The sequence below is a fragment of the Schistocerca gregaria genome, chromosome 3 (genome assembly GCF_023897955.1).
Source record: "Schistocerca gregaria isolate iqSchGreg1 chromosome 3, iqSchGreg1.2, whole genome shotgun sequence".
Lineage (NCBI taxonomy): Eukaryota > Metazoa > Arthropoda > Insecta > Orthoptera > Acrididae > Schistocerca > Schistocerca gregaria.
This window is the reverse complement of record NC_064922.1, coordinates 229159487-229185356: the sequence shown is the minus strand read 5'-3', so window position 1 is coordinate 229185356 and position 25870 is coordinate 229159487. Positions and strand designations below refer to the sequence as shown.

The 25870-nt window shown below is 44.1% G+C and overlaps 1 protein-coding gene across 2 annotated transcripts in view; it reads right to left on the bottom strand.

Moving 5' to 3' along the window:
• LOC126354897 (basic salivary proline-rich protein 3-like) overlaps window positions 1-25870 on the bottom strand; it is a 102655-nt gene that overhangs the window by 39641 nt on the left and 37144 nt on the right. For both annotated transcript variants that reach the window (XM_050004955.1, XM_050004957.1), the window contains exons 5-6: window positions 7095-7259; window positions 3731-3877 (exon numbers count right to left, since the gene is read on the bottom strand). In XM_050004955.1, coding sequence (XP_049860912.1) covers window positions 3731-3877; window positions 7095-7259 — 312 coding nt within the window. The remainder of the gene's footprint in view (window positions 1-3730; window positions 3878-7094; window positions 7260-25870) is intronic.

Genomic DNA, 25870 nt, shown 5'->3' with positions numbered 1-25870 from the left:
AGTGGCACGGGATACATGTGGACGTGCATTGTCCTGTTGGAACAGCAAGTTCCCTTGCCGGTCTAGGAATGGTAGAACGATGGCTTCGATGACGGTTTGGATGTACCGTGCACTATTCAGTGTCCCCTCGACGATCACCAGAGGTGTACGGCCAGTGTAGGAGATCGCTCCCCACACCAAGATGTCGGGTGTGGGCCCTGTGTGCCTCGGTCGTATGCAGTCCTGATTGTGGCGCTCACCTGCATGGCGCCAAACACGCATACGACCATCATTGGCACCAAGGCAGAAGCGACTCTCATCGCTGAAGACGACACGTCTCCATTCGTCCCTCCATTCACGCCTGTCGCGACACCACTGGAGGCGGGCTGCACGATGTTGGGGCGTGAGCGGAAGACGGCCTAACGGTGTGAGGGACCGTAGCCCAGCTTCATGGAGACGGTTGCGAATGGTCCTCGCCGATACCCCAGGAGCAACAGTGTCCCTTATTTGCTGGGAAGTGGCGGTGCGGTCCCCTACGGCACTGCGTAGGATCCTCGGTCTTGGCGTGCATCCGTGCGTCGCTGCGGTCCGGTCCCAGGTCGACGGGCACGTGCACCTTCCGCCGACCACTGGCGACAACATCGATGTACTGTGGAGACCTCACGCCCCACGTGTTGAGCAATTCGGCGGTACGTCCACCCGGCCTCCCGCATGCCCACTATACGCCCTCGCTCAAAGTCCGTCAACTGCACATACGGTTCACGTCCACGCTGTCGCGGCATGCTACCAGTGTTAAAGACTGCGATGGAGCTCCGTATGCCACGGCAAACTGGCTGACACTGATGGCGGCGGTGCACAAATGCTGCGCAGCTAGCGCCATTCGACGGCCAACACCGCGGTTCCTGGTGTGTCCGCTGTGCCGTGCGTGTGATCATTGCTTGTACAGCCCTCTCGCAGTGTCCGGAGCAAGTATGGTGGGTCTGACACACCGGTGTCAATGTGCTCTTTTTTCCATTTCCAGGAGTGTATTTTGAAGTAAGAACACGTCATCAATACACACATTCGTTAATATTCGTCGTATTTCTGATGTTCTTAATAAGTTCATGCCCAACAAGATCACTCTTGCGGTAACACTGAAATCTTAGAACCAATTTTTTAACAATTGTCTTAACAACACGGCACAATGCGTGAGCTTGACTCGCTGGTGTTACGGAATTCGGCGCACATGGACTTAAAGCGACCAGTTATGTGGCACGGGTTGGTCGGCTGACGTGTTGCTCGGCAGTAACATACTAATAGAATACGTCTTCTTCAGTCTTTCATCGAATTCTTCTCCTCTCCGAACCTCTTCATCTCTGAAACCTACGTCCTCTATTTTCTGGATGTATGCCAGCCTCTGTCCACAGATTTTCCCCTCTATAGCGCTCTCTAGTAAATGGAAATTATTCGCTGATCTCTTAACAGATGTCCTATCACCCTGTCTCTTCTCCTTCTTGTGTTTTCCGTATGTCCCTTTCCTCGTAGATTCTGCAGTGAACCTCCTCACGCCTTATCTTATCAGTCCACCTGATTTTCAGCATTCGTCTGTAGCACCACATCTGAAAGACTTCGATTCTCTTCTGTTCCGGTTTTACTACAGTCCATGTCTCCATAACATACAATGTTGTCCTCCAGACTTAACGTCTCAGAAATTTCTTCCTCTATTTAAGACCTAGCAGTTTTCTCTTGGCCAGAAATGCCCTTCTTTGCCAATTTGTCAATGCTAGTCTGCTTCTGATGTCTTCCTTGCTCCGTCCATCATGGGTTATCGCTGTTGCCATTTCTGCCACTTCTCATCACTTTCGTCTTCCTTCGATATACTCTCGGTCCTTATTGTGTACTCGTCAGATTGTTTATTTCATTCAGCAGATCCTGTAATTCTTCTTCACATTCACGGAGAATAGCAATGTCATCAGCGACTCGTATTTATGGATGTCCATCTTACTACATGGACGAGGGACTTCAGCTGATGGTATATATGAGGAAAAGTACCACCACAGCTCTGTACTGAGAATGTCTTTATTCTATCACGCAACTAGTTTCGGCTGCACATTATCGCCATCTTGAGGCCCTATCGTTGCCAAAAGAGTACTTGATTTCCATGGCGCATTTGCTGTGGAATCTTTAATACTAGTACACGCTGGTTAGCTTTCATCCGCAGTCTATACTCGACTCCTGATGAAAGCTAGCAAACGTGTGCTAGTAACACGAATCCCACAGTAAATGCGTCAAGGAAATAAAATACATTTTTAGCAGTGGTGGGGCCTGAGGATGGCTGCAATGTGAAGCCGAAACTAACCGTGCGATAGAATAAAGACGATGACTTTTAAAAGTGAGTACGTAACACTACTACCGCTCAGTAAATACGTAGTATACCCTGCTGCCACGGAACGCAATCTTCAGGATGTTGAGTCTTTCCCGGAATATATTCTTTGAAACATGACTCTTCTAATGAACAAGTGCTTACATTTTAGAGCATATGTTTAGTGGACTTCTTTTTCTTGTTTTGGTCCATACCACCACTTCCCGAAATATGGAAATCAAAGACCATGCAGTAGAAGAGTTTTGTTTCACAATATCGAAGATAAGGAATTGCTCAAAATGACTTAGAAGTTCGTGGCGCCCTCCATCGGTAATGCTGGAATTCAATAAGGTGTTGGCCACACTTATCCTTGATGACAGCTTCCACTCTTGCAGGCATACGTTCAGTCAGGTGCTTGAAGGTTTCTTGGGGAATGGCAGCCCATTCTTTAAGGAGTGCTGCGATGAGGAGAGGTATCGATGTCGGTAGGTGAGGTCTGGCGTCCCAAAACATCTCAAAAGTATTCTGTACGATTCAGGTCAGGACTCTGTGCAAACCAGCCCATTACAGGGATGTTATTGTCGTGTAAGCACTTCGCCACAGGCCGTGCATCATGAACAGGTGTTCGGTCGTGTTGAAAGATGCAATCGCCATCCCCGAATTGCTCTACAACAGTCGGAAGCAAGAAGGTGCTTAAAACATCAATGTACGCCTGTGCTGTGATAGTGCCACGCAAAACAACAAGGGGTGTAAGACCCCTCCATGAGAAAACACGACCACACCATAACACCACCGCCTCCGAATGTTTCTGTTGGCACTACACACGCTGGCAGATGATGTTCACTGGGCCTTTGTCGTACCCACACCCTGTCGTCGGATTGCCACATTTTGTACCGTGGCTCATTTGGCATTTACTGGCGTGACGTGTGGCTTATAAGCAGCCGCTCGACCAGGAAATCCAAATTTTCCCGCCTGTCATAGTGCTTGTAGTGGATCCTGATGCAGTTTGGAATTCGTGAATTCCTGTGTGATGGTCTAGACAGATGTCTGCCTATTACACGCTACGACCCTCTTCAACTGTCGGCGGTCTCTGTCAGTCAACACACGAGGTCGGCCTGTACGGTTTTGAGCTGCACCTGTCCACGCACTTTAACTTCACTATCGCATGGGAAACAGTGTACCTAGGGATTTCGTGTACAGACATATGACGCAAGTGACACCCAATCACCTGACCACGTTTGAAGTCCGTGACTTCCGCGGAGCACCCGATTCTCCTCTCTCACGATGTCTAATGACTACTGAGGTCACTGACATGGATTACGTATGTTTTTTTTGGGGGGGGGGGGGGGGTGTTCGGATACTTTTGATCACAGTGGATAGATGTCTAGTGTACGTAGCGTTGCGTCCTACCTAGCTCCTCCTGCTCCAGTTGCCTGCGGCCCCTAGCGGGTGGAGGTCCTCTGGGAGGACCTGAATGGTTGCTGGCGCGCCGCTCCCTCTCTAAGGCTGTTGGCTGCTGTGCATCGTCCCACCAGCCGACTCCACCATCTGCAGCAGCTGCAGGAAACATATTCCAGGCGTCATTGTAACATCTCAGCGTCTAAATAACTTCTGCATAACATGTTATCAGCTAATTGAAAAGGCATAATAAATAACAGGAATTTAAATCCAGGGAGAAGAAATGAACACTTTAATATTTGTAGCTCCTCAGAAAGGAATTTAGGCTCCGGGTGAGAAGCGAAAACGTTAAGAGTTGTAATTCGACAAAGACCGAAAGGTCGTGGAAGTTCAGTTGAACGAAATAGACCGTACCTCGCAAAGAGGTATTAAGCTGAGCACGCATAAAAGTTAAGCAAGGGTAATTGAATTCAATGAAATTACGTCAGAATATTCTAAAGGAAGTAGAGTTTGAAATGATGCACAAGAAGTAGTAGCGGGCAGAAAAATATCTGACGATGTGCGTGGAGCGTTTGTGGAAAAGAAAAGTGTTAAAAATTCCTTTCTGAAAGTATTTGTCTGGAATGCAGCTATGTACGGAAGACAAACGTGGACGATAAACAGTTGAGACCAAGAGAAAACTGAAGCTTTCGTCATGTGGTGCTACTGGAGAATGCCAGAGATTAGACGTGTAGATCAGATAGCTAATGAATCGAACTGGGGAGAAAAGAAATGTGTTGCACAATTTCTAAAAGAAGAGATCGGATGATAGGATAAATCCTGAGGCATCTCTAAGTCGTTAATTTGGTACTGGAAGTAACTGTGGGACACATACCAGTAAGGAATTACAGAAAGACTGGGAGAACATACCCACTTGTTGTAATGAATCGGAGCTGTCCTTAAATGTGGACAAACGTAAGATAATGCCTATTACAAAGAGAAAAAACATGACAGTATCAGATTACAAGATTAGCGGTAAACATTTTGACCATGTGATGTCATGTAAGTAGTTAGGGGTACTTCTAAGATGTGATATTAAACGTAAAATCAGTATTAGGGAAGACGAACTAAAGATTTAGATTTATTGCGAGGGTTCTGGGTAAGTGAGACGTATCCGTACAGAAACTACGTACAGGACACTAAAGCGACCAGCTCTAGAGTACTGTTCCAGTCTTTGTAATCCTTATAAAGTAGACATCAGAACAGACATATGGTCATAATGCGTAAGTATAGGTCACAACGAACTTTAACAAAAATGCGCGGGTACCTAAATGAGTTATCTCTGGAACAAAGACGACCTAGGTGTAGCGAAACACTGTAGGGTAAATTTATGGAACCTGTGATCGAAGAAGACTATGCGATCATTCTTCTGCTATCGTATGTCACACATAAGTATAGTGCGGAAAGGGTAACACATATTCCTATGCTTGGTCCAGAACGTCTTTCCCCGTCACCCTCCCAAGTCCCGCAATCAGGCATCCACCGACATAAAACACATGCTACATGCCACTCAAAAAAGTGCAGAGTTTATGACACTCCCACCGGTATCCCTCGCAGTCTACGTAGAATCATCACTTCATTCTTCTGTGTGAATACCTTAACCAAAATCAATAAACCAGCTTTTCGTTTTTTACCCAACGGGACTTACCCCCATTCTTTTAATTGCACATTCATTTTTAGCGGCATTTGAAAATCAAAATCACTCATTTGGCTGAAAAGCGGGAAATTGCAACTGCTGACAGCCCAACATCCGTCGTTGTGCGGGAGGAGGCCGAATTGACAAACAATAAAAAAAAGTCCATCTAGTGTGCCCCTTCGAAAAGATAGGTGCGATGTAACAACAGGGCATATCGAGCTCTCTGTGTTTTTACCTTCACTTGAAAGAGAAGGGCCACAGTGGTCTTAGACCTACTCATCATCATCCATCATAAGCCCCGACAGATCATCTCTGTTTGAGATTGCCTGCCTAACCTACCATCCTCAAAATAATTTTTATTTTTGTACAGATTCAGAACTATGTTTTCTTTATGTCTAAAAATAAAACCACAGAAATTATTATAGCTGTTACGGTCGTCTGTAGAAGGTAAAAATGTATTTCATGAAGTACCATCGTGTTCGCAGACAAAAATTTCCACAAAGTGTTTCACAAGTGCTGTGAAATTTTGAAGGTGTCACAGGGACAATAAACTGGATTCTTCTCCCCTACGGTTTACTCGCACATTGGTATGATCTATGAGCACATCCCATTTCAGTAGTCCGCAGCTCGTGGTCGTGCGGTAGCGTTCTCGCTTCCCATGCCCGGGTTCCCGGGTTCCATTCCCGGCGGGGTCAGGGATTTTCTCTGCCTCGTGATGACTGAGTGTTGTGTGATGTCGTTAGGTTAGTTAGGTTTAAGTAGTTCTAAGTTCTAGGGCACTGATGACCATAGATGTTAAGTCCCATAGTGCTCAGAGCCGTTTTTTGAACCATTTCAGTAAGAGCAATTTTTAAGCAATATGAAACTGTCAAGTAAATTCCGTTTCTCTTTACTGAACAATCTTCCTTACAGTTTAATTCAATGGGCCACGTGCCTCTGCTGCCCAATCAAATAAAGCCTTCTTTTCTGAATAATAAACAGTTTTAATTCATTTTTGTCGTCCCGGAACAGATTTCCAAGTCAGATTGAATAAAATAGCCACCACATTTGTAGTGTGCTGCTTTCTGAAACGGTTCGTCACACTCACAGCACATTGATGTTAACAAACTGAAAGAAGAGTTAATAGTGAAGAATACTACGGATAAAACAGTCAGTTAAGTAATGAGCGTATGCCATTGGTGGCCGGGAGACCCCTCGCGAGGTCTTTCTTTAACGCCACTACGGCGACTTTCCAGTGAATGAAGATGAAAGACACACAACTCCCAGTCATCTCGTGGCTGAGAAAATACCTGACCACGCCAGGAATCGAACCCGGGACCCCGTGCGCGAGAAGCGAGAACGCTACCGCAAGACCACGAGCCGCTCACGTCACGTAAGCAATGAAATAAAAACAGTGTAACGTAATTTAAGATGGTATGGCGTTCAGTAGAAAAGCTTTATCAAAGAACGATATATGCTTTTGAGAAACGTCCAGATTCGAGTATGAGAGAGAGGGCTGTTGGAAATAGAAGATAAAAATGCGTTATGCAGTTTGATTACAATCTGTCAGCCGAGATGTAATTTTTTTTATTTTTTCCTTGATTTGTAGGAACGCTATGTATTCCCTGACTGTCGCAACGCGGCTAACAATGCCTTGGTGCACCTGCTGCTGGTACGCCTCTCACATCCGCAGCCTCCGTATATCAAGTCGCAGGCACTCACCACTCTCGAGGTCTCCAGTAGCCCTGCGCCCTCGTTTGGGGGGCGGGCCTCTTCGTGGCGCCGAATGGTTGCTGGAACGACGGTTCCTGCCACCTGCCATCTCCAGGACGTGAGGTGACGCCGCTGCCTCGTCATCACCACTGCTGCGCTTCTCTCTGGCAGAACCTATATATCATCAAAATTCACAGTAAGTTTCAGATTCTATAGAACTGGAACTCAGTGAGGGACTGTCTCACTTATGTCCTTAACAAGTCATTATTTACGGTCGTTTTGATATACTCTGCATACGAAAGTTGGTTACTTCTGTTAAGCTGTCGCGAAGTAGCTGCATCCAGTCCACCTTTTGTGGCGATGTACTGAATGTTTATTTAGTTCCATATAGGTTATTTATGTTACGGCAGCGACAAATGGGACACAACTTTCAAAAGAACGACTCTCTTTCTCTCTCTCTGCCTTATCACGCGTATATATATATATATATATATATATATATATATATATATATATATATATATATATATATATATATATATATATGTGTGTGTGTGTGTGTGTGTGTGTGTGTGTGCTATTTATACAGAATTATGTGTACAGAAAGTACGAAAACATGTGCCCAAACATTGGTCTTTAAAACAAGAATCCTCCTTATCACCTTGTGCAATCCACAGTTTGCCAGCCAACTTGTTTTAAAGTCTGCGATATGATAACACTATGAGTTGAATTTAAGGTTGGTTCACGTCAGACAAACGTTCTTGACAGCTTTATGTTGTATGTGAGTAAAGTTTTGGATACGATCCCCATCAGCTCAGTAAATACACAATTTAAGTAAATAATTTACACGGTAATTTTATTTACCCTACTGGCCATTAAAATTGCTACACCAAGAAGAAATGCAAATAATAAACGGGTATTCATTGGACAAATACATTATACTAGAACTGAGATTACATTTTCACGCAATTTAGGGGCATAGATCCTGACAAATCAAAACCCAGAAAAACCACCTCTGGCCGTAATAACGGCCTTGAAACGCCTGGGCATTGAGACAAACAGAGATTGGATGGCTTGTACAGGTACAGCTGCAAATGCAGCTTCAAAACGATACCACAGTTCATCAAGATAGTGACTGGCGTATTGTGACGAGCCAGGTGCACGGCCACCATGGACCAGACGTTTTCAGTAGGTGAGAGATCTGGAGAATGTGCTGGCCAGGGCAGCAGTCGAAAATTTTCTGTATCCACAAAGGCCCGTACAGGACCTCTACATGCGGCCGTGCATTATCCTGCTGAAATGTAGGGTTTCACAGGGATCGAATGAAGGGTACTACCACGGGTCGTAACAGATCTCAAATGTAACGTCCACTTTTCAAAGTTCCGTCAATGCGAACAACAGGTGACCGAGACGTGTAACCAAAGGCACCCCATACCATCACGCCGGATGATACGCCAGTATGGCGATGACGAATACAGTCTTCCAATGTGCGTTCACCGCGATGTCGCCAAACACGGATGCGACCATCATGATGCTGTAAACAGAACCTGGATTCATCCGAAAAAATGACGTTTTGCCATTGTTCGTTGAGTCACCATCGCAAGCGCTTCTGTCTGTGATGCAGCGTCAAGGGTAACCGATGATATGGTCTCCGAGTTGATAGTCCATGCTGCTGCAAATTTCGTCGAACTGTTCGTGCAGATGGTTATTGTCTTACAAACGTCCCCATCTGTTGACTCAGTGATCGAGACGTGGCTGCACGATCCGTTACAGCCATGCGGATAAGATGCCTGTCATCTCGATTGATAGTGATACGAGGCCGTTGTGATCCAGCACGGAGTTCCGTGTTGCCCTCCTGAATCCACCGATTCCATATTCTGCTAATAGTCATTGGATCTCGACCAACGCGAGCAGCAATGTCGGGATACGATAAACTGCAATCGCCATACGCTGCGATCCGACCTTTATCAAAGTCGGAAACGTGATGTTACACATTTCTCCTCCTTACGCGAGGCATCATAACAACGTTTTACCAGGCAACGCCGGTCAACTGCTGTTTGTGTATGAGAAATCGATTGGAAACTTTCTTCATGTCAGCACATTATAGGTGTCGCCACCGCCGCCAATCTTGTGTAAATGCTCCGAAAAGCTAATCATATGCATGCGTTTCGCGTCTGTAGCACGTCATCTTCGTGGTGTAACAATTTAAATGCCCAGTAGTGTAATACCACATAAATGGCTCTGAGCACTATGGAACTTAACATCTTAGGTCATCAGTCCCCTAGAACGTAGATCTACTTAAACCTAACTAACCTAAGAACATCACACAACACCCAGCCATCACGAGTCAGAGAAAATCCCTGACCCCGCCGGTAATCGAACCCGGGAACCCGGGCGTGGGAAGCGAGAACGCTACCGCACGACCACGAGATGCGGGCTAATACCACATAAGGGTTGACCGTTATTAAACTTAAACGTACTCTCCATATTCGAAACTTATACACCTATAATGAATACAAAGCACATTACAATTACAGTCACATCGTTAGTATTGATTTGAAAACTTTTGCATTGGTATACAACTGGTGAAATACGTTCGCTTTTTTGTTAACAACACATGATTAATATCCCTGATCCATACAAATTTGAACACTTTTATACGTGACAGCACAGAAGGTAGACATGGCTCTTTAGGAGAGCGATCGTAAAAAAGAAAATGATTTCTTTTTGGTTCCTGTAGTGAACAGATTTATTGATTTTTATGGTTTAATATGGGGTATTGCGGTAGAAAACAGGTTAATCGTACTCTTACTGGTATTTTAATGTAACATGTGTTTTATTATACATGAATGCATACCCTGCAGCATTACCACACTGCAAAAGAGTGAAACAACAGGGAAATAAACTACGATAAAAATGTGCCAACAGTGAAAACTAAAAATCACATTCACCAGGGGCTTTTCCTTTTTATTGACAGAGCATCACCAGTAGTTTGACGTCACGCTTAATATCGACGACCGCAGGAACTGCTATCGACTTTCATTACCGTTTAATACGGGCCTCTCACAAGACTTCATGTACACGTATTATAGATTTATAGAAACACGTCATTCTTGGAATGATTTCTTATAATTATTGCTATAATTAAACGTCACATAGAGATTTATCGACGGTTAGCCCGTTCATATGCGAGTGCTCTTCAGATGTGAAGTGTTATCGTCATTAATTTACAAATTAAGTATGAAACACGACAGTATTATAATTTGCATCATGTCGTTCAAAGGTAACATCGAACATTTTTCAAAAATCCGTCACCTTTATCTTTAAATGTCAGGAGAAAAGAGAACCACTTGTATGAATATCAAGAGCTCAGATGGAAACCCAGTTCTAAGCAAAGAAGGGAAAGCAGGAAGGTGGAAGGAGTATGTAGAGGGTCTATACAAAGGCGATATTCCTGAGGACAACATTATGGAGATGGAAGAGGATGGAGATGAAGATAAAATGGGCGATATGATACTGCGTGAAGAGTTTGACAGAGTACTGAAAGACCTAAGTCGAAACAAAGCACCGGAAGTAGACAACATTCCATCAGAACTACTGATAGCCTTGGGAGAGCCAGCCCTGACAAAACTCTACCATCTGGTGAGCAAGATGTATAAGACAGGCGAAATGCCCTCAGACTTCAAAAAGAATATAACAGTTCCAATCCCGAAGAACGCAAGTGTTGACAGATGTGAAAATTACCGAACTATCAGTTTAATAAGCCACGGCTGCAAAATACTAACGCGAATTCTTTACAGACGAATGGAAAAACTGGTAGAAGTCGACCTCGGGGAAGATCGGTTTGGATTCCGTAGAAATGTTGGAACACGTGAGGCAATACTGACCCTACGTCTTATCTTAGAAAATAGATTAAGGAAAAGGCAAACCTACGTTTCTAGCATTTGTAGACTTAGAGAAAGCTTTTGACAATGTTGACTGGAATACTCTGTTTCAAATTCTGAAGGGGGCAGGGGTAAAACACAGGGATCGAAAGGCTATTTACAATTTGTGCAGAAACCAGATGGCAGTTATAAGTGCCGAGGGACACGAAATGGAAGCAGTGGTTGGGAAGGGAGTGAGACAGGAATGTAGCCTCTCCCCGATGTTATTCAATCTGTATATTGAGCAAGGAACCAAAATAAAAATATGGAGTAGGAATTAAAATCCATGGAGAAGAAACTAAAACTTTGAGGTTCGCCGATGACATTGTAATTCTGTCAGAGACAGCAAAGGCCCTGCAAGAGCAGCTGAATGGAATGGACCATGTCTTGAAAGGAGGATATAAGATGAACATCAACAAAAGCAAATCGAAGATAATGGAAAGTAGTCGAAATAAGTCGGGTGATGCTGAGGGAATTAGATTAGGAAATGATACACTTAAAGCAGTAAAGGAGTTTTGCTATTTGGGGAGCAAAATAACTGATGATGGTCGAAGTAAAGAGGATATAAAATGTAGACGCAATGGCAAGGAAAGCGATTCTGAAGAAGAGAAATTCGTTAACATCTAGATTTAAGCGTCAGGAAGTCGTTTCTGAAAGTATTTGTATGGGTTGTAGCCCTGCATGGAAGTGAAACGTGGACGATAAATAGTTTAGACAAAAAGAGAATTGAAGCTTTCGAAATGTGGTGCTACAGAAGAATGCTGAAGGTTAGTTGGGTAGATCACATAACTACTGAGGAGGTAGTGAATAGAATTGAAGGGAAATTTGTGGCACAACTTGACTTGAAGAAGGCATCGGTTGGTAGGACATATTCTGAGGCATCAAGGGATCAACAATTTAGTATTGGAGGGCAGCGCAGGGAGTAAAAATTGTAGAGGGAGACCATGAGATGAATACACAAAACAGATTCAGAAGGATGTAGGTTGCAGTAGATACTGGGAGATGAAGAAGTTTCCACAGGATAGAGTAGCGTGGAGAGTTGCATCAAACCAGTCTCTGGACTGAAGACCACAACAACAACAATGCATCAGTGACATAAGCCTTCAAGGAATTCTCTGATAACCACATCAAGAAGAAAACGTCAAACGAGTAAATGTTAGTGTAATAGGTAACGTCGTTGTTTCTGGAGTTGAAAGATATAAGTTTATATCTCGCCGCATGTTCATGTCAGTGTTGCTGACACATAATGCGACCTCCTTATGAACCTAATATATGTTGTGCAATATTAGATGTTACTTGGATTTTACTCTGATTAGGCATGAACCTTAAGACGACACTTTTAATTGCTGCTAGTGAAACGAATATGTGTAACATTCATATCTTTCCTTGTTGAAAATATTTCGCTGTTTATTTCCGAGTTTCTGGTTATTTCTCAGAGAGTGGTTAGGCATGAACTTAAGCTTAAATTGCTACGAGTGAAACGAAGAACAAAATCATTCATAATCTCTCTTGTCACAAAGTTGATAATCGTTCGGGCTGCCGTCAATATTGCGTGTAACGTCAAATTGACGTCACGTATGCGGGAAGTGCTGTGAAACGAGTGTTACCCATCAGTAGTGGAATCTAATTTGCACTGTAATTATTCACTCGTTCAACTGTCTTTCTGCGGCTTTTGAGTCTTTTTTTTTGTCATTCTGAAAAATTTCCTGACAGAGATTGTTTTTATGATTTGACACTGTATGTTATTCGTTGTTATTGAAATTTCTTTGTGGATGTTCGCGATTTGTAATAGCTGTTACGTTGTCTTTCTAATTTGTGTTAGTATATATTACAAATGGTGCCAGTGCAATATTTCACAAGGAAAGCTGTTTCCAAATAAATAATATTAAATTATAGATATTTACTCATAATGTTAATAGTGACTTCTGGCTCCAATAAAGCGATTCGCTTCCGGTGAATGAGTATCGTCGCTAGTCAGCAGTTTGTATAAGACAGCTATGACAGCAACTAGAGGAGATCCGCCGAAATAATTTCCCCTGCTCTTTATTTATGATGTACGAATTGCAGTCGGTGCATCTGAATGTTACTCGTAACTACACTTTAGACCTAAATGGTAGTTACAGAGATGCGAGTAAAACTTACTGGTTACTACTAGGTATTTCTACTCCCAGGCAATGCGTTGGCAGCCGGCGCAAGACTCCCCAGTGAAGAAAACGCATCAGCTGAGCAAACGTATTCTGCCTGTCGCTAGTCTAATCGTGAATCGGCAACATTTTATAAAACGTTTGGCAACTGTGTGGCTGTAGATTTACTTCCTGGTGTGGTTCTTAATTATCCTGATAAATCCACTCGATGTATTTTTTTCTATTGCATTAAATATTATGAATGATTCTCACTTAAGGGATGACGCAGATGTAGCAAAAATTCATGTTTTTCTCGCCCGGAACCTTGTTCGTTCAGTAACTGTAGCTTACTTTGCAGCATAGGTTCTGAATTATCCTTCTTAGCCATTACTGTGACAACAAGGCAGTGATGTCTGTTACAGTTGTATGCCAGCATAGCGATAAAATGTTCACCTGTGTTAGTTTCTATCTCTAAGCACAATGGAGACAACACTTTTACCTATTATGTAAAGACGCACTAGCACACAGATCGACAATCAGTAAAGATATCTTAGGACAACTTTTCCGCCATAGGTTTTGTCGCTACTTGATTCTGTGCGCTGTAGACCTAAAGGTGAAGAACCTGCAGAATTGTACATTGCTTAATGCCAGCATTTTCTGCTTATGTCAGCTGCATTAACTCGTCACACTGAATGGTTCTGCAAGTGGATTTCGTTATGTATCTACCAATACTGCTACATTTGCATATTTTCGTGGTAGTCCTCTCTGTAACGCTTCTTCATTATGGGTGTGGACTGAAAGTATGGCTCTGAGCACTATGGGACTTAACATCTATGGTCATCAGTCCCCTAGAACTTCGAATTACTTAAACCTAACTAACCTAAGGACAACACACAACACCCAGCCATCACGAGGTAGAGAAAATCCCTGACCCCGCCGGGAATCGAACCCGGGAACCCGGACGAGGGAAGCGAGAACGCTACCGCACGACCACGAGATGCGGGCTGGACAGAAAGTAGACATAGATAATTTCGAAGGCAAAAGTCCATATTATCCTTCTAATTCGTGAATGTTTGGGATATTTTGTTTAGCTAAAAAAAGGATTCTTTCGTAACGTTCTACGATAAGTTGTAATTAATTTGTATTTTAACAGTGCGTGCTAAATAGCGTTTTTTCGATAATTTATGAACACAACACGTAAACTTATGGGAAAATTAATCAGCAGCAATATATTATTCGACATTGTCTAAAACTGTCTGACATTGAACGTATAGTTTTTCACTTTAGCCCTGTAGACAATATCTTGGTAGCACTTCGTCTTCGTCCATGTTATGTTGTATCAGAGACGGTAAACCTGTGCACTTCAACATAACGGCGTGATTTGGGCCCTCGCGAATTCTGTAACCCACTGCATGATTTTAAAGGTGCACAGCAACAGAAGTGAATGCATAACGCTACATGTGCTCGAAAAAGTGAAGGACGAGTTTTACTATCGTTTGGACTCTTATTGTGCATCTGGTGGAATTATATGAACTACCTTAAGGTTGTACATTCACTTATGTAAAAAATATTCCTTTGTAAAATCAGAAGGTTGTTTTGAAAATACGAACTCTGTAAGTTAAAATTTACCCAACGTTTCTGTCTACATTCATGGAAAACACTTGTAGTATCGTAAAACCTGGTAAATCTGGTTCGAAACGGTTTCTACAACTGAAATTTAAAAAAAAATGTCTTTTTAATGAATTCGAGTCAGTAAGAGAAAACATGCCCGAATATTTAACCTACTAACGTCAGAGGCCACTCTTCATTTCGTATATTCGCAGCTCACGCTTCCTTTCGAGATAAACGACTACCAAGCACCATAGCGTAATGTGTGAGTGATGACCTGGCTCCACAGACTTGCCTTCGCTTAGTCCTCATTAACATGGCTCAGGCTCGCTGATGTTTAGCCGGCAATACATATTCCCTGCTCGCCATTTTCGCTCAATAGAGACAAATGATGCCGTACATCATGTGACTCCCTCAACAGAACAGAGATAGACAAAAAGTTGATAAGCTCTTACTGTCATGTAAATGTGTAAATGGCGAGCGAGTGAGGGAAGAATATGATGAGATCGATGGGAAACCACGACGTGTAGCAATAAAGTTTCAATTAACACCTCTAAAAAAAATCAAGTTGCCTGTATGAAACTTGGTGTTAATCCTACTCAGCATGGTTATTCGACAATGACATACATTTTTCGCAACGACAGTTAACTTGGATGACACCTTGGTTGTAGAAGTATGCATTTTGGGTGTTCAGGGAAAGGCCTACCTTGAAAATCAGCTCATCTTCATTTTGGAAGTTTCATTACTGGTCCGTAAAGGCGAGTGAAACGTGTTCGTTCTCTTGGTAACAATCAACAGTAGCGGACTGCAAAAAAGAGACGGTCGACTGCGTACACAAAGCGAAAACTGATGTACGTTTACGACTTCAAGAGTGTTTTACGTCATTTGACTGCAGTCCTGAATTCACGTACTACGAAAATGTGATATACCGCAGGAAAGTGCACTACAGGCCATAAAAATTGCTACACCAAGAAGAAACACAGATGAGAAACGAGTATTCATAGGACAAATATACACTCCTGGAAATTGAAATAAGAACACCGTGAATTCATTGTCCCAGGAAGGGGAAACTTTATTGACACATTCCTGGGGTCAGATACATCACATGATCACACTGACAGAACCACAGGCACATACACACAGGCAACAGAGCATGCACAATGTCGGCACTAGTACAGTGTATATCCACCTTTCGCAGCAATGCAGGCTGCTATTCTCCCATGGAGACGATCGTAGAGATGTTGGATGTAGTCCTGTGGAACGGCTTGCCATGCGCCTCAGTTGGACCAGCGTTCGTGCTGGACGTGCAGACCGCGTGAGACGACGCTTCATCCAGTCCCAAACATGCTCAATGGGGGACAGATCCGGAGATCTTGCTGGCCAGGGTAGTTGACTTACACCTTCTAGAGCACGTTGGGTGGCACGGGATACATGCGGACGTGCATTGTCCTGTTGGAACAGCAAGTTCCCTTGCCGGTCTAGGAATGGTAGAACGATGGGTTCGATGACGGTTTGGATGTACCGTGCACTATTCAGTGTCCTGTCGACGATCACCAGAGGTGTACGGCCAGTGTAGGAGATCGCTCCCCACACCATGATGCCGGGTGTTGGCCCTGTGTGCCTCGGTAGTATGCAGTCCTGGTTGTGGCGCTCACCTGCACGGCGCCAAACAAGCATACTACCATCATTGGCACCAAGGCATAAGCGACTCTCATCGCTGAAGACGACACTCCATTCGTCGCTCCATTCACGCCTGTCGCGACACCACTGGAGGCGGGCTACACGATGTTGGGGCGTGAGCGGAAGACGGCCTAACGGTGTGCGGGACCGTAGCCCAGCTTCATGGAGACGGTTGCGAATGGTCCTCGCCGATACCCCAGGAGCAACAGTGTCGCTAATTTGCTGGGAAGTGGCGGTGCGGTCCCCTACGGCACTGCGTAGGATCCTACGGTCTTGGCGTGCATCTGTGCGTCGCTGCGGTCCGGTCCCAGGTCGACGGGTACGTGCACCTTCCGCCAACCACTGGCGACAACATCGATGTACTGTGGAGACCTCACGCCCCAATTCGGCGGTACGTCCACCCGGCCTCTCGCATGCCCACTATACGCCCTCGCTCAAAGTCCGTCAACTGCACATACGGTTCACGTCCACGCTGTCGCGGCATGCTACCAGTGTTAAAGACTGCGATGGAGCTCCGTATGCCACGGCAAACTGGCTGACACTGACGGCGGCGGTGCACAAATGCTGCGCAGCTAGCGCCATTCGACGGCCAACACCGCGGTTCCTGGTGTGTCCGCTGTGCCGTGCGTGTGATCATTGTTTGTACAGCCCTCTCGCAGTGTCCGGAGCAAGTATGGTGGGTCTGACACACCGGTGTCAATGTGTTCTTTTTTCCATTTCCAGGAGTGTATTATACTAAAACTGACATTTTGGGTACATAGATCCTGAGAAATCGGTACCCACAACAACTACCTCTGGCCGTAATAACGGCCTTGATACGCCTAGGCATTGGGTCAAACAGAGCTTGGATGGCGTGTACATTTTCCCATGCAGCTTCAACACGATACCACAGTTCATCAAGCGTAGTGACTGGCTTATTGTGACGAGCCAATTGCTCAGCCGCCATTGACCAGACGTACTCAGTTGGTGAGGGATCTGGAGAATGTGCTGGCCATGGCACCAGTCAAACATTTTCTGTATCCAGAAAGGCCCGTACAGGACCTGCAACATGCGGTCGTGCATTATCCTGCCGAAATGTAGGATTTCACAGGGATCGAATGAAGGGTACTACCACGAGTCGTAACACATCTGAAATGTAACGTCCACTGTTCAAAGTACCGTCAATGCGAAAAAGACGTGACCGAAACGTGTAACCAATGGCACCCCACAGCATCACGAAAGTATGACGATGACGAATGCACTCTTCCAATGTGCATTCACCGCGATGTCGCCAAACACGGATGCGACCATCATGATGCTGTAAACAGAACCTGGATTCATCCAAAAAAAAAAATGACGTTTTGCCATTCTTCGTTGAGTACACCATCGCAAGCGCTCCTGTCTGTGATGCAGCGTCAAGGGTAACCGCGGCCATGGTCTCCGATCTGATAGTCCATGCTGCTGCAAACGTCGTCGAACTGTTCGTGCAGACGGTTGTTGTCTTGCAAACGTCCCCATCTGTTGACTCAGGGAGCGAGACATGGCTGCACGATCCGTTACAGCCATGTGGATAAGATGGCTGTCATCTCGACTGCTAGTGATACGATGCCGTTGGGATACAGCACGGCGTTCCGTATTACCCTTCTGAACCCAACGATTCCATATTCTGCTAACAGTCATTGGCTCTCGACCAACGCGAGCAGAAATGTCGCGATACGATAAACCGCAATCGCGATAGGCTACAGTCCGACCATTGTCAAAGTCGGAAACGTGATGGTACGAATTTCTCCTCCTTACAGGAGGCATCACAACAACGTTTCACCAGGCAACGCCGGTGAACTGCTGTTTGTGTCTGAGAAACTGCTGTTTCTTTCCTCATGTGAGCACGTTGTAGGTGTCGCCACCGGCGCCAACCTTGTGTGAATGGTCTGGAAAGCTAAGCAGTTGCATATCACAGCATCTTCTTCCCGTCGGTAAATTTCGCGTCTGTAGCACGTCATCTTCGCGGTGTAGCATTTTAATGGCCAGTAGTGTATCAAAACTTTGTACATTTGTTGTAGTGAATAGTTATGTGCGACATTTAACGATGAACAAAAGAAACTTAATTTTTCGCGCGATGTTTTCCTGCATGAGGAGCAACAATATTTCACACTGAAAAAGCTGTTATCGAACTTTATCTTTCAAAACAGCTCTGTGTAACCTGATTAGGAAGCGTGCTGTCACAGCCACACAACGTTTATTATATGTAGCCGTCCCTGTGGCTATTGTCAAGCAGGTTATGTTACAAGGACAACCCGCTCATTGTGCATAGTCTTACCACTCTCTGGTTTTGTGTTTCACAGGTTTCAGTGTTCTTCACGAGACACACGGAACCTACTAAATAATGCTCGCACGATCTCCGCAACTTGTGACCGGGCGTTGTCCTATTAAAATGTGGCTTGTGGAGCTGCGTGCAGGAGGTGTAGTAACTCGGGCTCTAAAATCTCCCTGACCTAAGGTTGCCGTTCAGATTATCCTGAGTAAGGAGGAGGGGAGATTGTGTACTATAGCCAATGGTTTCCCAAGCCATCATATTTGGCTTTTGTCAACAATGCAGTGCTCCAACGTCGAGCAAACACTGATACGAAGCTTTTCTGTTGGTTACGACCATTCGGACAAGATGGCGGTCATCCTGTGTGATGGTCACAGCGTGTGTTCCAGTACCCGCTCGTTGCTCTGTAGGGCCCTCTTCTATCCACCGATTTCACACATACAGCACTGTCGTAGCAGCGTACCATGTAAGAGCCGCAATGTCATGTACCGACAAACCAGTTTCCCGAAGTCCAGTCATTATAGCACGTTAGAACTTACACCCTGATATTGCACTCCTTGATATCATCAAACCGACACATTCTTGTATGTTTCCCCTTCGTCTGACGATTCTGCATCTACTAACGGGGGCACATTCCCAAGTGTTAATAAACAGTCTTGAAACTGGGTGGGTGTGTAAAGGGGACAAAATGAAGTATTTCTTGATTTTTTTGTTGCTAATTGCTCTTTTAAGGGGTGAAACACATCCCTAAAAGTATCCTGGCATATTAGGTTTGGAGGGAATATCACCGAAACGATGGTATATAAAAAATTTCTCTCATTTAAAAGTTGATATGTAATTCACCTTCTTGAAAACTGTATAACGGAATCTCGTAATAATTTGAAATTTTGTAAATGACGCCCCTCCCCGCTATTAATTAATATTAAAAAAATTAAAAATTTTGTTACAACAGAAATTAAAGAAGCTTTCAAGCTATATACATGCATGTGTAATAAAGCAAGTTTCTGAAAGACTATTTTGGGAAAATAAGCTGTATACAATGTAGTGTCAGAGTATTTTCAACGAACCTAATTAAAATTTCTAAACATTCATTATTAGTCTAGCTATTTATTGTACATATATTTGGTTTATGTTCTAAGTTATTGACGTCTTATTCTTTTTTAATTTATCATTTCAAATATGTGTATTTTGGCAATCGAAAATAATAAGTAACTCATTATTATGGTATAAAATAATCACAAAAAGGATAATCTGTAGATATATGCTTAAAACATAACGTTGTCTTACACCTTCCACATAGAAATAATGAAATTTTTTCACATAATATACATAATGTAGAAGACAATACAAAACAAAATTCAGCTGGATTTTAAATTGTCGCAGGTAATCCTCGAAGAATCCCAAACTGTATCACGCGTATTTCAGTACAATAGTAAGCCGTGGAGAAGAGAATTGATGTACTAATGATTGCAGATTATTTATATTCTTTCTCAATTAGAGATTGACACCAAAATCATCCAACGCAACTAGATCTGAAATTCTGAAATTCTTCTCACAAAGTTGTTCTAACATCTAAAGCTGTATACGTATACGTACCATGTCTGTACCTGCGTCGTCAAGACCTTTGGCATCACCAGATGAACATGTTTCTTTTCCTTGCGAGCGGTGGTCAAAACTGTGTTTTCACACTGAAAAACCGTCATTTCATAGTTTTAGGAGAAACTAATGACACTTTTTGACGGAGAATTTGAGTATCTCTTTTTGAAGCCCTAATGTCCTCGTGACAACACGGACATCTGATAAACATCTGACCGGTTCAAAATATATTTGAAACATGTTTACTTTCCCAGTGAGCGAAAAAAATGTGTATTATTGTTAGATTCTTATCGCTACCAGTGTGGAAGAACAGTATATAGCATCGTTCCTGAGGATAAGGGACTTGTTTATGTGGTGATCCCAAAGGACTCGACGGCAAAGGTACAGCCATGAGATGTATTCGTCTTTCGATGTTGTGAGAACTCTGAGAGAAGATTTTCATATCTAGCTCTGTTGAATGAGCTAGGAGTCGACCTCCACTTAAGAAACAATATAATTAAGCTGCAGTCACTAGTGTATCATCAGTTCTTTTCGCCATGTCTTAGCAGCATACTGAAATATGTCTGATACAAATCAACATATTTAGTGGATCACACACGACAATTTAACATCCTGCTTACATTTTTTTTATTCGTTGTGTTCTCCGTCATGCACATTACGTGAGCAAATTTCGTTCATTTAATGTGTTAGGTGTTATAAATGGTTATGTTTTAAGCAGTAATTTACAGATTATTATTATAATGATGATTTTGTATCATGATGACGAGTTATTATATTCAATAACAAAATACATGTATGTGACCGACCGAGGTGGCGCAGTGGCTAGCACGCTGGACTCGCATTCGGGAGGACGACGGTTCAATCCTGCGTCAGGCCATTCTGATTTAGGTTTTCCGTGATTTCCCTAAATCGCTCAAGGCAAATGGCAGGATGGTTCTTTTGAAAGGGCATGGCCGACTACCTTCACCGTCCTTCCGTATTCCAATGAGACCGATGACCTCGCAGTCTGGTCTCTTCCCCCAAACAACCCTAGCTCACACACGTATGTGAAACGGTAAACTAAAAACAAATGAATAAAACGCAAAATGACAATTTAAATATAAAAAAATGAGTATAAGAAACAAGACTACTAAAGAATGTATGGATATTTTAATTAGGTATTTTGCAAATACTCTCACAGCACATTGTGTACAGCTTCTTTTAAGGAAATAGTACTGCAGCAAACAGCTTTATTACTCATGGGTGTGTGTAGCTTCAAAGCTTCTTTAATTTATGTTTTAACAAAATTTTCCATTTTTCAAAACTATTTAATGGTGGTAAGGTGGTTTACAAAATTTGAAATTATTACAGAATTCCATTATACAGTTTTCGAGAACGTTAATTAGATATCAGTTTTTTGTATCAGAACCATTTTTTATATGTCATTGTTCCAAAGATATTCTCTCCAAACCTACAATGGCAAATTAACACTGAGAAGTGAAATTGGGCACACACAAAAAAAAAGAAATATATATTTCACTATTTTGCCTCTTCTGCACACCCGCCATGTTTCATCAAGATTGATTATTGACACTTGGAAATCCTGTTCCGTCACACGAAAGAAAGCGTTGTTTGGTCTATGTCTACACCGCCTCTCTGCAATTTTAATGACTTATTATGGTTCCACTGTTCTACACATTTCCCGATTTTTTAAGTATTCCGACAGTTCCTTCTGGATGTTGAGTTTTCGCAAACAGTAGCGTAGTTAACCCCATAACTGCGGAAGCCCTCCATAATTTGGAAGGTATATTACCTCGACAGAATAATCTAATAGTTGCCAGTTCTCATTCTTAGAGGAAGATTATATTAACTGTATTCAAAGAGATATTAGCTACTTCTGTACGTTGCAACTCTCCACTATTTGTCAAAAATGGCTCTGAGCACTATGGGACTCAACTGCTGTGGTCATCAGTCCCCTAGAACTTAGAACTACTTAAACCTAACTAACCTAAGGACATCACACACATCCAGGCCCGAGGCAGGATTCGAACCTGCGACCGTAGCAGTCGCACGGTTCCGGACTGCGCGCCTAGAACCGCGAGACCACCGCGGCCGGCACTATTTGTCGCTGCAGATATCATCCAGTGCATTTCGAATGCCATGCAGTTCAGATTCCCATCCTACCATCCAGGTTTAGGTTTTCCATGCTTTCCCTAAACTGCTTCAAGTAAATCCTGGGATGATCCCTTCTGCAATCTGAGCGTCGTCGCCGACAGGACGTGTAACCTTAATTTTTCAGTCGTTATCGAACAATATGGCTCAAATGTGGCGCAGTGCCACGACACATAAATGATACGTTTGTTTTTAATTGTGCGAACACACAGAGTGACAAATAACGAATCCAAAAGTGCGATTTGGATAAATTTTTTCATCTATCTCAATTTATTGATGAGGTAGATAATTGTTTTTCCTAGTATAAATTGTTATAACCTGTTGTAACCTTGACCGGATTAGGGTGGCCGAGAATGTGCGGGGGGACCAAACAGAGAGCAGCCCGCGAACAAACAAAGGGATGGAAAGGACGGACACGAAACAACGACGGACGATCGAGAGAGACCTCATGACGACAACACGCAAGAAGCAATGGAGTGGCAGAGACAGCCAAACGAATCCAATATGTCCATTAGTAATGAAAACAATGAATGGTAAACACACTGTCTGTTGTTAAAGCGATATGTCAAGACTCACGCAAGAATTAGGCTAGCTGGCTGAGTTTTTTTTCTTTATTGTGATTTCATTCCCCCGCCCCATATGGGCAGGGGAGGGCTGCCAGCGGCACAGTCCGCCGCTCTCCAGCCGAGTGACATGACAACTAAAATAAGAATAAAATGTTACATACATAAGGCGATAAAAAAGGGGAACATAAAACAAAGTAAAGGGAGAAAATTGAGGTAAAAGTAGACTGACATGGAGACGTTCATGGGGGACAGTTAAAAAAGTCATCATAAAGTTTAAAAAAACACAGTTGGCGATTCTTAAAACACAGAGAAGACACTGAATGCACATGCATGGGTTAAAAGTCGGCCACAGTATTAAAAACACTCCAGAACAACACACTTAAAACCCACTTGGAGAACACATGGTGAAGTATAAAACAGTCAGGTGGTACCTGCTGAGGGAGAGGTTGGAGAGGATGCAGAAGGAGGGGAGATCATGGGGCAGCAGAGGAGGCGGCGAGATGAAGTGATTAGGGGTGTTAGCAGGGAGGGAAGGTGCCCAAAGCAAAAGGCACAGGATGTGGGAGGGGAGGATCAAAGTTGGTAGGAGGGGTAGATGGAGGGGAGGAGGACATCATCAGGGAGAGGGAGCTGGCGGAACCCACCTTCGGAGAGGGTAAGGAGGGTGGAGACCGGGTGGGACGTGGGAATAAAGGTGCGGCAGTGGGCGGGGGTGGGAGAGGATGGGCGAGACAAGCGGGTGAGGTGGATCGAGTTTATGGGAGGTGTACAGGATCCATATCCTTTCAAGGAAAACGAGGAGGTGGGGGAATTAGATCATACAGGATCCGTGTGGGGGAGGGGAGACAGATGCGATAGGCAAGGCGGAGAGCATGGTGTTCAAGGATTTGAAGGGATTTATAAAAGGTAGGGGGTGGAGATACAGGCCAGATGGGCGTAACAAAGGATGGGACCGATGAGGGATTTATAGGTGTGGAGTATGGTGGAGGGGTCCAGACCCCACATACGGCCGAAAAGGAGCTTGAGGAGTCGGGAGCATGCCTTGGCTTGGATTGTCAGGAGATGGGGGGTCCAGGAGAGGCGACGGTCGAGGGTGACACCAAGGTACTTAAGGGTGGGGGTGAGGGCGATAGGATGGCAATAGATTGTGAGATAGAAATAAAGGAGGCAGAAGGAAGGGGTGGTTTAGCCTACAATGATCGCCTAGGTTTTGGAGGGATTGACCTTGAGCAACCACTGGTTGCACCAAGCGGTGAACTGGTCAAGATGGGTTGGAGAAGGTGTTGGGAGCGGTGCAGGGTGGGGGCAAGGACAAGGAAGGCGGTTTCATCGGCAAACTGGAGAAGGTGGAAGGGGGGTAGCGGCGGTGGCATGTCCACTGAATTTAAAAGGTACAGAAGGGGGGAGAGGACGGAGCCTTGGGGCACACCAGCGGAGGGAAAAAAGGTGTAGGAATCCGTGGTATGGATGGTGACGTAGGAAGGACGGTGGGAGAGAAAGGAGCCAATCAGATGAACGTAGTTAATGGGAAGGGCGAAGGTTTGGAGCTTGAAAAGAAGACCAGAATGCCATACGCGGTCATAAGCACGTTCGAGGTCCAACGAGAGGAAGATTGCAGAGCGCCGGGAATTAAGTTGTTCGGAAAGGAGATGTGAAGGAGGTCGTCGGAAGAGAAGGACAGCCGAAAGCCACACTGGGTAATGGGAAGGAGGCGATGCTGGCGGAGATGATGGTGGATGCGGCGGGTGAGGATAGATTCCAGGACCTTGCTGAAGACCGAGGTAAGGCTGATGGGACGATTGGAGGAGACGGCGGACGACGGTTTACCAGGTTTAAGGAACATCAGGATACGGGAGTTTTTCCACAGGTCTGGGTAGTAACCGGTGGAGCTGGCTGAATGGGAGGCAGGCGCTTAAATACTCTATCAGGGGCGCCGCTATTGGCCGCTGGAACCACGTGTTCCACTGTGGAGCCCTCACACTAAATTCGGGCCTGGGGGCGCACGCCGCCACAGCTTACGGTCTGTGGGTCTTCGACGTGCCTGACGTCTGGCGCGGATTGAAATTCCGAGGCGCGTGGTACTAGATAAATAGTACATTTGACTTCCAATCAGAAAGATTGATATAAATCAAGAAAAACAATCCTAGTTATATCTACAAGAGCTTTTATTAGATTTATTATCCCAATAATAGTTATAATCCTCGCTACAGCATTATCAAAAATGTTAATCAATGACCGAGAAAAAAGATCACAATTTGAATGTGGAGTCGACCCAAAAAGATCAGCATGAATACCAATTCTTTCGAATCGCTGTAATTTTTCAAATCTTTGCTGTAGAAATTGCATTAATTCTGCCAGTTGTTTTTTAAAAACATCTGCAAGACGTTTTGGTAGAAAACATGGAGCAGCCAATCACCAACAGTATAAATCCACATATTTGTCTCAAAGTATAATGGTAGACAGATGTTTAGGGCGACTTATGTTCCTGTTTCCGTTAGAGAAACGCACTCTAAAAACCTACAAAAATAATTTCTCGTACACTAAACGTAAGTGAAGACGACGGGGACCTTTTGGAATCTTGTAGAGATGCGTTCGATGATATGAATACCTGAATCCCGCCCTGCTCCCTTCCCTCCACTATCAACACCCTCACTAACGACCAGCCCCTAGCCACCTGTACTACCACTGCTTACATTCAATAGTATCTGGGTGCCCACTTCACATTGAACAACGTACTTTTGGCGTATTTTTGAAGTTGTTATTGTTAAGTTGCGATATGCAACATCTTTTATAACGAAATTTCAACGTGTGAAATGGTGGGCCAGTCTACCTTTTACAGAATGTAGTT